This window comes from Hippoglossus stenolepis, chromosome 8, assembly GCF_022539355.2.
Source record: "Hippoglossus stenolepis isolate QCI-W04-F060 chromosome 8, HSTE1.2, whole genome shotgun sequence".
In the NCBI taxonomy this organism is placed as follows: domain Eukaryota; kingdom Metazoa; phylum Chordata; class Actinopteri; order Pleuronectiformes; family Pleuronectidae; genus Hippoglossus; species Hippoglossus stenolepis.
In genome coordinates this window covers 3,291,631-3,308,119 of record NC_061490.1, presented here as the reverse complement: position 1 = coordinate 3,308,119, position 16,489 = coordinate 3,291,631, and the positions used below count along the sequence as shown (strand labels likewise).

Here is a 16,489-nt window from a genome sequence, read left to right as displayed (position 1 = left end):
GTTTAACCTTGAAAGTCTATGGAACAACTCATGTTGTGGGGACCTAAATCTGTTTAACACAGTCACATAATGTGGACTTGTTTTCTTTATGGGGACAAAAAGCAAGTTCGTGTAACTTAAATCATCACATTTTAAGGTGAATAAGGGTTAGGTTAAGTTTAAGGTAGGGCAAGAGTTAAGGAAGTATACACTTGTTAAGATCATAGAAAGTCCCCAGGAAATCTGGAAGTCAATCAAGTGTCCCTTGAGGTCATGGAGACGTGTGTGTTGGTTCTTGTACAGATATCTTTGTGGAGACCATTCTCATCCTAGAGCCTCATACGTTTTTTGGTTTAAGGGTTAGAATTGTGTCTGTGTGAGAACAGTTCACCATGAACACAACCATCACGCGGGACGCGCACGCAAAGCTTTATCTGCACGCGCATTCATGTGTATCGTGTCCTTGCCTCGCGCACCGCCCTCCTTTTTGACCAATCGCAGCCTTTGTCTGTTCGTGGAGGATAGTATGGTGAGAAACAAACAGGAGGTCTTACTCCGACGCTAGTCCCGGGTACCACAAGGAGCCCCTTGCCAAAATCAGCTGTTAAAACACAGACATTAAAGACATTCTATACAGTCATTGGGATTCATCTATTTTTCACATTTCTACATGATAAAAATGAGGTTATCTCCATAGTCTAATATAATATATATTGGTGTTAATTACTTTAATAACGTTTTAAATAGCAAACGATATATAACTGAATATATTGTGTTTAATGCGAATGCAATGCTATTAAACCTGGATGTGCACTGAAGTATTACTAGATAACACAGTGTGTCAGGTCAAATAACCCGGAAGTAGCCTGGTACCCGAATATAGTTTTTTTTATTTTAGTCTGAGTGGTGTTTACACTCCACTAGACGATCTCAGCACTTTAACTCATGTGTCCTTCCTGCTCTCAAACACCAACACCAACAGTCATGGCGGCTGCCGCACGGTTCTTCCTCCGAGGCTCTAACTCGAAACTGCCCCTCCTCGGGGCCGGCAGCGGGGCTCACAGCTCTGTCGGGGCCTCGCTGCTCACGGTGTCACCGAGCTGCAGCCCCCGCATGAAGACACAGAGGAGACACGCAGCGCACTTCACCTACCAGCCTGACCCCGTCCCCACAAACCATGGTGAGGGGCTAGCTGCTAGCCGGCTAACGCTAGCTACCGTTGACGTGAGCGAGTTGTTTCGCACTGGAAGTTTCCGTAGTTTATCAATAATGAAGGCTTGTGACTCAACCGCGTTATGAACATATTGTGGTTTAATGACAGAGTTGTGTTTGCGGTGTTTGCATTAAGTGGTCGAACCGGAATAGACAAGGTTGTTACTGTAGACTCGGAGATAAAGTAGGTTTGTTTACTGAAATGTTGGTATGCAGCAGTTTGAACACGTGACCCGGTTATACCTTGTTAGTAAAGCAGGACTTCTTCAAATATATAACTCTCACTAGAAAACGGTGTTGTGGAAGAATACGAACTCCTTCAGGTCCAAATTCTGGTGCTGGTTCAGATGAGTTCTATTCACTGCTCGCTTCTGGGAAACTGAATACACATGTAGGCAAGTTTTCTCCCAGGTCAGCTTCCTGGGAAAGTTGATTCTGTGTTTTTCCACAGGTACCTGATGACTAATGCAAAAGGAAGAAAGTTTGTCTCAGCGTAGACCTTAGTGTCACGTAGGGGAATAAAGGACTGGATCTGGGTGCTTAAAGAAAGTACCAGGAAATAAATCATGTAAATCATTTTCTTCCACAGTATCCATTAAATGTCTCTTAGTGTGAGGCAGGTCCAAATAAGTTAACCTTTTATCCTCCACTACATTTTAATTGGATGTTAGCACTCACACCCACACATTTGACCAAAAGATAATCCAGACCAGTCATTATGATTTATTACTTGTTCCTTTGCTGTAACAATTGTAACATGTGTTTGATCCATTGTTTTAAGTCATTGTCAAGTTGGTACGGTCACTTCTGATTGTGTTATTGATTATGAGCTGTAGCTCATGTCAAGTCCTTCAAAATGTTGTGTTCCTTCTATTTATTTATTCATTCATTTTGAAACTTTTAGGACCAACACAGAAGATGAACATGTTCCAGTCAGTTACAAGTGCCTTGGACAACACCCTCGCCAGCGATCCTACAGCAGGTAGGATCCTATGAGAAGAAGTGGAACTTTTCAACCCTGTTGTTTCACTAAGTCATGCATAACTGAAAGTCATGCTAGGTGTTTGTCTGTAAATTATCACATATTGCAGGAAAACTGTCCTTCACGTTGGCCTCATAAATCAGAGGTTACAGGTATTTAATGTGTTGTTTAGTGTGACCAGAGGAAAGCAGCAAATCCTCATATTGCACAAACTCAATCCAGAAAATGTATTTATTGTCAAAATAGTTGTAGATTAATTAACAATTAAGATGAACACCTGCATTAGAAACTATATTGATCTTTGTTTAACATGTGAAGGTCCAGACCTGTTGAGATGATATCTGTAGCTGAAATTAATTTGCTTCTGTATTGTTGGTCTACTCCTTGTACATTCTGCAATTCAGGTATTATGTTGTTTGCAGATTCAACGCAAAAAGCATTTAAAATTAACTGCTGCTCTTATTTGCACCTCTGGATGGCTTATTCTCTATAGCATCTGTAACCGGATCATGGATATTGTAGGACTGAAAGCTGTCCACTTTTGCCAAAACTACAAAACATCTTTTTTTAATCTGAGCCAAAGGTGAAATCATTAGCATCGGTGGTCATTACCAGTGACCCTCCTGGCTGGTTTCCTCACTATCATCCATTCTTTCAAACATGGTACATGCTGATGTAGGCCTACTGTAGTGATTAGCTGTTTGCATCTATAAATCCTTAGTTGCCTTTGTGTCAAACGTCTCATGTCGTCAAGTGGATGTACCTCAGCGTTGAGTGTCTGACAGATGGGATCTGTACTGCCAAGTCAGAAATTCATCTGACTGTCCAACGAGTGGTGAAGAGCATCTGATGGCTTGTCTCACCCCCCTGTACACTGAACAACAAGCGAGGACAATTAAAATCTGTCTGATTTAAAATGACCTGCAAAACTGCGTCAAAATCTGCCTTAAATTGCGATGAAAACTTATCAAGGTGATAACAGAGCAATTAAATGTTAAAACATATGGAACCATGTGATCACCTGACTTGGTGCAGTTCTCGATGGTGTCGGTGTTCTACAGAATATGCACAAGGAAATCACTGACCACCCCCACCTGGATTCGGTCTGACATTTCTTTTAAGGGTGTGAGATGCTACATGGTTCACTTCTTGGAAATTTTGGTGAATAGATAAAATAGAAACAACCTAAAACAAATGCAAGCTGGTTGTAATATAAACTAGTTGTAATCTAAGATAACTTTTTGCCATAGCTAAATGGTTAACCTTGTCAAGTAGTCCAAAAAACACAAAATAAGAGCAAAGGCTGAAAGTGACGCAATCAAAATCTGACCATTAACACATTTGTCATCATGGCTGTCATTGTAGCAGTTTTTCTAAAATTAACATGAATCTATCAGCCTGGGGGGGAGACTCAGGTTATTTAGTTAGGCCTCATCATCGTGATTGGTGGCACAAGCACTCACTCATGTACAACTGGAAGTACAGGTACACACAGAGGCTGGTTTGATGCCAAGCCCTACAATGTACAAAATGCTACATGCTACATTTTATTTAATCATTTATTTTGACCATGTGAGTGCGGCAGTTACGTGCTCCCCAGGTCAAAACATCAACCTGTATGATCATTAAATAAAGAGTCCTGTGTTTCTAAGTTGAGTAAAATTTTTAATATTGTTTCAAAAAAATGTAAATGCGAATACAAAAGGGTTTTGTATTATGGAACAAACTTCCTGCCCCGCCTGACAACTCTAGTAACAGGAAACATAAGTTACTCGGCTCGTTCACTTTGCCAAGTCTGTCGAGAGCCAATCAGAGAGCTATAGGCAGGACTTCAGATTTTCCTTAATAAATTTTGTTAACTGAATATTTTTCCATATTCAGTTCTTTTGTGTTGAGGAACATGCACCTTCATCACAGACTGTGTTTTGTGTTTATCTACAGTCATCTTTGGGGAAGATGTTGCCTTCGGTGGAGTATTCCGATGCACAGTGGGTCTGAGAGACAAATATGGTAAGATGTTTTTTTTCACCTTTTGACCCCTACCACCCACTCACACCACCACCCCAAATTCACTGAGTTGCCATTGCAGAGTCTGTAACTGTCAGCAACCTGTTCTCTGGTCTGCTTTACATGAATATTTCCACTAGATGGCAGCATAGGACTGAACAATCTTACCACCTCCTCTAACAAGGCCATGCTCCAGACTAACTTTTTACATTGGTTTCATTTAGCTGCACCAGCTCCTAATTTAGATGCACCCAACATTTTTCACTGTGCCTTTTAGTGCCGCAATAATACACCTTTTAAACCTTTTCTTGACAGTTCCCATGTGCAATGGTAATTTCATATTTTCAATTTGATTTGTTCGAAAATCGAATCTCGTAGGATATTTCAGTTTACAATACAAATTTTGCCTGGATATGAAAGAAATTCTCAGTGAACTAAAGCTTTAAACTGAACAGGGAAACATCTAACTTGTTGCATTATTAAAAAGGTATTCAGGTAGGCCTGTAACAATAACAAATTTTGTTGTACGATGTTTTGTCCCAGAAATTATTGCGATAAATTATATTATTATCATCAATGTGAAACCATTTTAAACTGCTGGTGCAATGATAATATTATAGCATTATCAATGTACACCTTTTCAAATAGCAATGGACTTCATTCGAAAGAATATTCAGTCTGAAATTTTGAATTAGAATAAAAAATATTAAAATACCCAAATACATGAAACATAAACCACAGGCAACAACACCAAAGCATAGCGTGTGTACGTGTGTTTATTTGGCCCGTGAAAAATCGAGCGAATCAAAACAGAAAGTAAACTTCAGTACTGTTCAGGTCCTAATAACTTGTGTTGGTGTGTTTAGTTAAAGTGTCAAGTGAGTGAAGGTCAGCAGGAGTGTGGAGGGAGAACACTAAGACAGGAGACTCTCTCACGAATAACTGCTGCTTCTGCTCTGATCCTGAAGCAGCAGTGCTAACAATTTGACAGCGTCCGTTTTGTCTGTATGACATACATTTCCTCATTCAGCTCCTCTTCTGTCTCATCTCTACTTCACGTGTGTGAGTGAGTGGGGGCGGGGCCAGCCTGGCGCCTGTGTGTACCGGACCTGTGCGACCAAGGAAAATGTTGAGTCGCACTTCACAGATATTTGGTCACATGTGTGACCAAAATGGACGCACTCTGGAGCCCTGCCATATCACTGTTCATTGTTCATCTGGAGGATCATTAGGATCTGTTTGCACTTGTTTCTCCACTGTAGAAGTGAAGGTTTACAAAGTTGATCCAATAGGTTGCTGATTTGTGGCAGTGCTCATTGCTGTAAATTCATTTTGGAAACCACTTTTTTAATATTGCGTAATTTACATTAAAAATCCTACAGGTTGATCATCTTTCTCAACAGATTTTCTCATTACTTTAGTTTATATCAGTTTGTTATAAGGTCTATGTGTCATTCCAGGCCCAGTTTGTTAGTTTCCATTATATGTTAATATACTCGTTTAGGTATTTGTGCCTTTTTTAAAGGGTAAATCTGTCTTTCTCACATAATAAAAGTAACCCATCGTCTAACTAACACCAAATCAGGACGCTGAAGCAGATAAATAGTATATTTTTATTAACACATCTCTGTCAAATTAAGTATGAACCCATTTAGAGGAATGCACCAGCTGTCTCTGTCCTGTATTATTTAATAATGATTTACCCTTTGAAATAAGCTGCAGTGTTGGTAGCAGAAAATACATTAATGACATGTTTAGTTTTCTATATAAACCAGACTGAGAGCATGTCCTAGATTGGTGTTGGGTTAAATGAAAATCAGTGGTTAAACCTAATAACTCCTAAATGTATGTATGTATGTATGTATGTATGTATGTATGTATGTATGTATTATATATATATATATAATATGTGTGTATATATATATATATATATATATATATATATATATATATATATATATATATATATATATATATATATATATACACACAGTGCCTGCATTATTCACCCCTGACTTTTCTACATTTGTCATGGTATAACCACAGATTAAATTATTTCATTGGATTTATGTAATTGACCAACACAAATAGTCCATCATTTGGAAGTGGAATATCATGATTTCAAATGATTTACAATAAACTCTGAAAGTGTTAGTGATGTATCCCCTATTGTGAAACCTAACAAAGATCTGGTGCGATCAATTGCCTTCAAGTCATTTGAGTCACAGAATTAGTAAATAGGGTCCACCTGTCTGCAGGAGTCACCAACAGGTCAGGATAAGTTGTGGGAATATGAAGCAGGGTTGTTATAAAAATATCCCAAGCCTTGAACATCTCACGACACCATAAAATCCATCATCAGAAAATGGAAGAATATGGCACAACGCAAACCTACAAGACAAGCAAAGGTCACAAGCCATGAGACACAGCATGTGGAAGAAGGTGTCTGGTCAGAGAGACCAAATTTAACTTGGCCTCAATGCAAAACTATTGTGGGAACAACACTGCCATCACCTGAGCCCACCATCCAACAGTGAAACATGTGGTGTAGATCATGCTGATGCTTTCTTCAACAGGTACAGGGAAACTGGTCAGAATTGAGAAAGATGATGGAGCCAATACAGGCAATCTGAAGATAATCTGATGCAGTCTGCAAAGACTTGAGACTGGGCGGAGGTTCATCTTCAGCAGACAATGACCCAAACATACAGCCAGAGCTACAATGAAGGTTTAGATCAAGCATGTTAATGTCTTAAATGGCCAGTACCATAAATCCAATTGAGAATCATGCAAGACTTGAAAATTGCTGTCCAGACGGTTCCATCAATCTGACTGAGCTTCATCTAAGAAGAATGGACAAACATTTCATCTCTAGATGCAAGCTGTAGAGACATACCCAAAGACAGCTGTAATTGCAGCGGGTTTAAGTATTGACTCAGGGTGAATACTTATGCATCAACAGATGTCAACTTTGTTTATTGTTTGTGTTACAATAAAAGGTATTTGCACCTTCAAGTACTATGCATGTGTGTTGATCAAATGGAAAAGTCTATTTAAGTCTATTTGAATTCATTGTCAACAAATAAAGTCCAAGGGGGTGAATATAAGGCACTATAACACACATACACACACCTTTTAGATTATTGCAAATATATATACACCAATTTGGTCAATGTAATTTTTCAGTAAATCTGTGAACAACCACTCTGCAAACACCATTGTCTCTTCAGCTAAATTAATGTGACACAAAACATAATTTAGAAACCGTAAAACGACAGTAATTGAATTATTTTTATGTTTTTATAGACAGATTATTCTTGTTTTGGCTTATTTTCTATGGTTTTGTTGGCGAGGAATCTCAAATCCATCCTACAGTAGCTGGCCTTGCCTTTTGTTTTCATTGACGTCAGACGTGTTGACCTTTTGTAGAGGGATCATTATTTTCCATCTCATCCTTGCGTGCAGTGACGGATGCTAAGCTGTTTTTATCCCCCTCACCATTGAAAGGGGCCCTGCACACCTCTTGCCACCCGCAGCCATTGTACAGAACAGAGGTTAATGCAGGTTGCACACTACATAAGTGGCTTTTATATTACAAGGCGGATGCATTCGTCACCGGTTACTGGCTACTTCTGAGTGTTTCCCTGAAAAACGCAGCACATGTTGACTCTGTGATGTGAGCGACTCTCCCTCTCACTAATGTGCTGAGCCATTTTTGCACTTAAAGCAGAGTTGGTGTCACATGGCACCGACTATAAAGGTTACCCAAACATGTAAACAACTGAGGCACAAACATCAAGTCAACAGTAAATTTCACACTTAAACATTGTGTTGTATGCAACATCCATTGGTTGTACTATTTGTCATGAGTTGACTAAGTGCTCGTTTGTATTTACCCTCACTTTCACATGAACCGCGTGTGTGACGCTGGTTCATTCTGAGTAGCACGGCACTAAATTTTGATCACTTAATTGTTCATTCCTCGGAGGGTTTTCAGTGCTGTGGTCGCTGATTGAACTTTGTGAGCACAGAGCAGGGTACACAAGGGCACAGTTTTCACTGCTGAGACCAACAAAAAAAACCCAAACAGCATAAAACTGGGTTAGCAAATACACAAAGATGAAAGCAAAAATAACACACTGTGTTCAAATTTGGACACCCACTCTTGTGGTTCTTTGCTGTGTTATAGGGTGGAGAATGAAAAATTGTTCTGTGTGTGTGTTTTGACTTCATAAGGGTTGTGTGTACATCACAGGCTTGGTTGGCTACAGCCTAAGAGGTGTCATCCGCTTGTCACTTAATTTATTTTAGGACCACATGGCATTTTAAGTGAGAGTATTCTTTGCAATCTCATCGCGTAAGTGTGCAGCATGGACCTTCTTCTGTTATCAAAAAACCCTGCTCGTCCTTAAACACCCTCTGCAATTGGTGGTAAGTGGTCCCAAATAAATAATCCCATTCCGTTGACCTCACTTTAAACTTTGAAACTGAAGTTTTCTGTTGATTCAAAGATAAGTAGCCACTAGTTTCCTTCCTCCTTATTTGAAGAATTCAAACTTTCTGACCAATTTCAGGAAGTTTAGATAGCGTTAAACGGTAGATGTGGAAAATTAAGCAGAAGCGTCCTCTAACGATATAATGTTTGAATGATTTCAAACTAGTAATACAATAGTGATATTACAGTTACAACGAAGCGTACATATTCTCCATTTAAATGGAAAGATAACTTTTTTTTATGGTCTTTATTCAAAGAAGTTAGCAAATACAATAGCTGAATGGACAACACACAGAGGTCTACAAACCAATCAATGTCAAGTATAGGTAGATGCAGCCCACGTAGGTAATGACAACAAGACGTACCTATGTCAAAACTCTTAATCTTGCTAAATTGCAATGTGAAAACAAAACTAACCAGATCAAATGTAAGCTGTGTTTAAAAAAAGATATGAACCTTCGTCCAGACTTTCAGGTGAGAGTGCGTTTTCTGTCGATACAAAGACGGATCGTCATTAGTTTCCTTCCTATTAGTGTTCCAGCTTCTTAATCTCTCTTTGACTCCTCTCTTCTGTTCTCTCTCCAGGCAAGGACAGAGTCTTCAACACTCCCCTCTGTGAGCAGGGGATTGTGGGATTTGGTATTGGTGCAGCCGTCGCTGGTGCCACGGCCATTGCTGAGATCCAGTTTGCTGACTACATCTATCCTGCTTTTGACCAGGTAAAAGTTTGCTCCCTTGGTCCATTAGTTACACCTGTGCTTTCCCTGATAAGACACGTTCAAATGTGTGCCGTAAAAAAGGCTAATGACACACTGTCAGTCTACTACAGCGTTGGTACAAGACCAGAACTTCATGTTTAATTTTGAATGTGCTCCAGGAGGAATTTGTCTTTTAGCAATGGATCACACTCACTTGTACTTTCCTGGTATTTCATAAAATACAGAGTTGGAATATGGGGAAGCAAGTTGAGGAAATCACACTCCTCCTGCTAAGTGTCCTAACGCAGGAAAAACAAGGATGCACGGACATCGTACAGGCATTGCAGGAATCAGGTTTCTTAAAAAGAGTCAAATCTAATAATCTAGATTTTAGGCCTTGAAATGTTGATTTTAAATCTCTTGAACATTGATTGGATAATGAAGCTGATACTTTTATAAGTAGCATTAAGCCCAGTCTCAATTTTAAGTGTGTTTTGGGGAAAGATTTGTGTTGATCCTGCTTTAACAAAATGGAGCCAAAAAACTGTTCAACACACACACTCAAATTTAGCTTTTGTTTGTTTGTTACCAGTATGGAAGTGAAATTGGTCTTCAGCTGCATTAATAATGGTCTTAAAGACCTACATTTAACATGTTGAATCTTCAGAAATCATGCAGAATCAGCACACGTTTTGTTTTCCAGTTATATCAGTTTTTCCTGTTCTGTCTGGTAGCTCAAAGACCAAGTTTTTTTTAAAGGAGCACCTAATCACAGCATGCCATATGATCATCATATTGCCACCTTTTTTTTTCCCTTTAGCAAAGAAGGCCCCTGACTAACTCGCAGACTCCATGGCAACATGATACTTTCTCTTTGCATCACCTAATACATAATGAGAACTGTATTGGAAAATGCCTAAATAGTAAAAGGATGGAAAAAACTAAAGGGCGGAAAAACACCCATGTTTTTGTCAGTCCTCAGACAAACGATATCCCATCAACATGCATTGTGACCTAAAGTAACATAACTGTTCTAAAAACAGCATATTTAAACAGCTGAAGACAAAAACAGCCTGTAAAAGGTTGTAAACAAAGCTGCCAACTGAAAAATGCTGCAACAGATGTCTCTAATCCACAGTGTTATGCTTAATACATTATGCTATGCTCTGATACTAAGTTGATATGCCTTGCACTAATGCAGAGCATAGAGTTATAATACAAGTGAGCAGCAAAACTGCAAAGTTGCATTTCGAATTCAGTCTATACTAAAGACAATAAGAAACAAAATATCCACAAACCTTGTGCCCTTATCAGCCAGTTGCTAAACAAACTAAAAGTAATGTTTTCCATTCATTTGCGAGGCACACCTGCCATTTTATTGATCATCTTTTGTTTACCGGAACTACCTTTTTCAAAATGAAAGTATACTATTTCTCCTACCGTCAACACCATTTCAAAATATATGCATCAGATTCCAACAGTGCATCTGTTTGGACAAAATGAACACAGAATTCAGAATATATCTATAAAATACATTATAATGAAAAACATGTTATTTAGGTCATTTACAGTGAGGGCCGGCCCCCTAGTTTTTACTAGTAGGCTCAGCTGGCTGAAGAAACTGGAGAATTTCCGTAGCAACTGACAGAACGAAGGAAGATTAATGTGGCATCAACAGACTAAGCACGACAGTGGGTAGCACTGCTGCACCATACATACTTGTTGACACTAGTGTCATTCTGTGTATTCTCAAGATGAATGTGAGTCCCTGCTACATCAATGTAACATAAAACAGAATGTTTGTGATAATGCAGCTGGTTTCTAACAGACTGCTGCTGCGATGCTTTGGATACGGTGCTTTTAATCTGGTGTCAGGCCTTGAGTGGGCTCCCCCTCTCTCTTTCTGTGCTCTCACTTAAAATAATGCCGTCCAAACTGACCTTACAGAAAAATAAAACCTGAATTAACAGCCTACCTGGGTTTCAGGGAGGAAAGTCTAGTATCAGAAACTGTAGAAGTAGCTAAAATAAATCTGTGATTATTTCTTAATAATTCAACTTGACTAATGGTTAAATCACTATACTCATAAAACCTAGCATTTTCCACAGAATTATTTAAATCTATAGTGGTAACTGGGGTGAACGTGCACGTAGGTCACTCTCACAGGCAACAAATTCCAAGAAACATGAACACAGACTGCAGAGTGAAAAAGAAGGTCTTGTGTGATAGAATAACTGCATTTTCATGCCACAACTGCAGCTGAAAGTATGAGGACTGTGTGGATGTTGAAACATAATTGGCCGTAGCATAATAGAGCTGACGAGCATGCTGCAAATGGAGCTGCACACACCAAATTGGATATCTGTTATGTTATTTTAAGAATTATAATCAAGAAAATTGGTTCATTTCGAAGATGTGGTGGGACAAATAAAAAGATAGATATTTAATGGGAAACACTGAAACTTCACTCTATGATGTTACAATGTTTTTATTGTCTTTTTGCACATAGAAACCTTCTGCATTGTTCTTATTAACCTGAATCACTTTGGTCTCTTTCCAGATAGTCAATGAAGCAGCCAAGTACCGCTACCGTTCTGGCAACCTGTTCGACTGCGGCAGCCTCACCATTCGGGCTCCGTGGGGGTGTGTGGGCCATGGATCACTTTACCACTCTCAAAGCCCAGAGGCCTTCTTCGCCCACTGCCCCGGCGTCAAGGTCAGACATGCAGTTCAATTGAGATTCTCACTTGTATTTCTTTCCCAGTCTTTCTTGTTTGAGCACTTTTGCAGTGTCACGTCTCACCCCAAGACATATTCAAAAGTACGGTTTATGAAATGGACCGATAACATGTGTGCAGGCCATATTTATTATAAGTTATAGTAGTGCAGGGCCAGTTTGGAATGGGCTGTTAGCTTCGCCGGTGGAAATGCTTTGGAGCCGTCTTCAGAATTATCCCTTTTCATTAGTGAATCCTCCTTAAACAGGCCTACACTACACTGTCACTTTTGTGTTGTTTTTGTGCTGGAGGTGGTGTGCAGAGATGTTATATACAGTCTATAGTGCAGATTGAAGTTACAAAACTTTTTCTTAATTTAACCTGGTTTATCTTCAGTGAAGCTATTATGCATCCTTGATCGTGCAGACCACATATCCCAGCGATTCCCACAGAATTAATCAAATCTATGGCAGTAACAGGCATGCATGTGTATGACAGTCACTCACGCACATAGATTCAGAGTAATAGGTACACAGACTAAAGAGTGAAAAATAAATTCTCTCATGAGAGAGAGAACTACATTGATGCCACAACTGCAGCTATGCGGTCTGACTGTCTGCATGGACAGTAACAACGTTATGGACCATATCATGAGCACAGCTCACAGTAGCGCAAACATGCAGTAGCGAGCAAGCACATGGCAAATAGCAATGCACACACCAAGTTAAAGGTCTCTAATGCTATTATGAGAAGTGTTTTTTTTAAAAAACAACTTATTTTGGAAATTGTGGCAGGCCACCACAATCTAGATAATGAAACTATACTGTAGGGTGAATTTATGTGATGTAATAAATGGGAAACAATACATCAATATGGTTCAGGATATATAAGATGCATATTAAATATCTATATTATGACTGCAGTAGAGTACAATAGAATGTTACTCCTAATTATAATAATAATAGTTATGATGACAAAACAAGAAAATAACAATAATATAATAATAATTAGATGGTTTGTACAATACTGTACAGTGTAACACAGTACAATAGATATTATGATATATTTATTGTGTATTCATCTTTTATTACCTCCCATTATCCACAAAATAATGCAGTTAAAAAAAACTTGGGCTTCAGAGTTTTACAAGTGTGCTTTTTGAGAACTGGAAATTGAAATTCCTTGTAGTCAGCATCACTGGAGAAGATACGAGGAAAAAAGGAGGCTGGTTAAAGGAAAACTAGTATCTAATCCCGCAAGGAAAAATTATTCCCAAGATAGCCTCCACCACCACATATTTCTTTGTTGGCTGGCAGCAGTAATTTGGCTCCTCACTACTCATCCTGTTTATATACAGAATTAAAAAAGAAAGGGGTCTTAGATCTCTTTTCTGAGGCATGTAGTTATGCAGTATTCACTACAACTTCTTGTTAGTATTCTCAACTCGACCTTCCCTTCCAAACTCCTTGTCCTGCCATTGAGAAATGTGCCCAATTCTGTTCTTCTCCAGATATTTTAAAACTCTATTTTCAAGTGAGAGAGTGGTTATCAAATGAAAAACTTTTGTCCACTGTGAAACATTTGATTTTTTGGATTTTTTTAAATTTAAAATATCCAGAATCTCTTCTTTTAACCCTCTTTTCAGTAGGTAAACAAAACAACTTCCTCAAACCCCACATCTGGGTAAGTTTGACAGAAAGCCAGATGAGCAAATTATTACTTTATGATTGCAATGTCTTTTGACAAAATAAACATAAATCCAGGTTAATGACAACAGCTGGGCTGTGTCATTGGTTATACATCATCTAAAATGAGTGACAGGGTTTTCCACAACGATGTGGAGCAGTATCCAGCTGAACTTCAGCGAGTCATCAGATCTTTGGCAGGCAGCCGGCGCCTATAGAAAAGCTCTGGAGTGATCACAGAGAAAGTAAGTGTGGTCACACTAAGGATGTTCAATTTCTAAATGTGTCCTTTTCTCAGTTTCTCCCTCAGTCCTAATGAAAACTTCACTTTTGAGTCTGTAGGTCTTTAAATGTCAGCCTGATATTTGACTCTGCACAGTGTGAACAGAGGTTTCATAAAACAATGATGTAAGCCAGTTGACTCGGGCTGTAATTTTTTTTCAAAAAGTCAAGTGAGGACACATTTTTAACTAGCACACAATTCACTGGAACTACTTTCACTGCCTATATTGTTAAACAACCCCAAGCCTTCAGTATAGTCTTCATAGTTTCCATGTGTTCTCTCATGAATCTTGCCTATATTATCTGTGATAACATTTTGCTGAGGATGGGTATGAGAAAAACCTAGGCCCACACACAAAGTTGTAAATTTGACTAGCTTCTCGGTCTAGTAGTTGTTTTTATCAAACTACTTTCTAATCTGGACCATGCAGTTGGGGCAAATCTTCGTTGATATGAGTGTTTTTGGTCCTTCACCACAGTTGGAAAAATTGTCAACTATTTTTCAGATGCTTCAGTACAGTCATCATCCGATCATGGCTTTGCTCAGTTCTGTCCTCCTCCAGCTTTGCTGAAGGGGAATTTTCAAAGTTCTCTCTGCTGGATCATAAGTCAAACTATAATTTTTTCCTCATAAAGTGACAGACCTATTGACACAGTCCTGTCATTGTGAATGCAATCTCCAAATAACATCAGAGCTCCACATAACACTATTTACTACTCAAAAGATACCTAAGTGCTGCAACCTATAGAAATTGAGAGGGATTCAACTTTATGTCCTTGTGGAGGTAGCTAGGAGAGCACCTCCACCTGTAAGAGAGGATCAGACAGCGCAGGTGAGAGCTGTTAGCTGGTTGATCCTCAGGTTGAAAAGGGAGCAGGGAAGCTGCCTGGGAGGAAGCACATGAGAGACACGCACAGAGGACAGACACTCTGGACAGAGACGCGGAGGATCGCAGACAAACGAGAGACACTGAGCTGCAAAGCCAGACCCCAGCAGGAAGTGCTGGGACTTTATGTTTAGAGTTTGCGAGTTTGTTTTTGGATTAATAAAGAATGTTAAAACCCGAATGGTTTGTCTCTGGCTGCTGTGGTGAGAGCCCCGGGGCATGGTCAACTGCCACAGTCCTCTAGTGGGCAGCATTTATAACCTGCATGATGACAATCCAATCCAGGAAGTGGAAGCACAGCTGTTTTCTGCTCCAACTCGGCAAAGTTAAAGCACTTAGCTCGAACAAACCAGGTTGTGGACGTCAATGATTTCGCAAAGGAGCATATCACATTTTAACAAGCTCTCAGGATGTGACTAAGAAAATGATGTGTAAAAACACATAAATGTCTGTATGGTTTACAGCCACAGTTGATCCACTGTGAGTAACCCCAGCTGAGAGCAATAAACATGTTGTCTCTCAGCAAAGGTCAGCCTGATAAATGTTAATCTTAGCGCATACTATCAGCACTTTTAGCTCCATCTGAGGTCCAGTTTTGTCAGCATACCCAAGTTTTGAACTTAAAACCATACAATGGCAAAAAAAATTGTTGTAATTAATAAACATTTATAAAAATCACAATGGGACTGTATATTTTTCTGCAGTATGCACATGTTGACCAAATGACTTGTTTCTTGTATTCCTCAGGTTGTAATACCACGTGGTCCAGTGCAGGCCAAGGGGCTGCTCCTCTCCTGCATCACTGACCAGAATCCGTGTATCTTCTTTGAGCCCAAGATCCTGTACAGAGCTGCAGGTACGATAGGGATTGACACTAAAGAGTTGGGGTCAACATGTAATTAGAGCCTTTTTTTTTGTTCCTCTTCGGGCTGTATGATATTTCCAAAATCTCTTATCTCAATAAGAGATTTCATATTCAGGTAACAATACATATCACAATATAGCACATTTCCTTTCAATTCTATGCCTAGTCAAGTAATGACGGTTGGAAAAAGTGATTGAATAGAATAGGCTTGAGAGAGGAAAAACCATGAAAACCAAAATGTTATCTGAACTGAGCCTACACTGTCACTGCATGTCTAGCAACCGGGTTACCAATAAAGTTGTCTGGAGGGAGAGGGGATGAGATTCCAAGCAATTCTAAAATAGATTTTCTCTAAAAAGACGTGTTTTCTTGTGACCGTAATGCCAAGGTAAGTAAAGCCTTTTTCCGCTATCTTAAAGGGGACATAGCATGCAAATTCCACTTTGTTAGTGCTTCTACAGGTTAATGTGGGTATCTGGCATGTCTACCAACCCAAAAACTCTGGGAAAAAAACACTCACGCGTTTTGTTATGGTTCCTCTAAGTCAGAAACGTCATGCTTGTGCGACTCGATTGAGCTTCCTGGGTTTTTAAGTGTCGTAAACACCCCACGCGGGTTTACACTGAGGCTGAGCGCAGCGCGGTTCCCAAGCACGCAGCCGCCTGGCTGTTCACACGGGA

The 16,489-nt window shown here is 39.4% G+C and overlaps 1 protein-coding gene across 1 annotated transcript in view; it reads left to right on the top strand.

Moving 5' to 3' along the window:
- Positions 1 to 904: 904 nt before the first annotated feature.
- Positions 905 to 16,489, top strand: part of bckdhb (branched chain keto acid dehydrogenase E1 subunit beta) — a 64,087-nt gene continuing 48,502 nt past the window's right edge. Inside the window, exons 1-6 of the mRNA XM_035163360.1 lie at positions 905 to 1,159; positions 2,096 to 2,173; positions 4,115 to 4,183; positions 9,261 to 9,394; positions 11,934 to 12,089; positions 15,692 to 15,800. Coding sequence (XP_035019251.1) covers positions 925 to 1,159; positions 2,096 to 2,173; positions 4,115 to 4,183; positions 9,261 to 9,394; positions 11,934 to 12,089; positions 15,692 to 15,800 — 781 coding nt within the window. The 5' untranslated portion in view covers positions 905 to 924. The remainder of the gene's footprint in view (positions 1,160 to 2,095; positions 2,174 to 4,114; positions 4,184 to 9,260; positions 9,395 to 11,933; positions 12,090 to 15,691; positions 15,801 to 16,489) is intronic.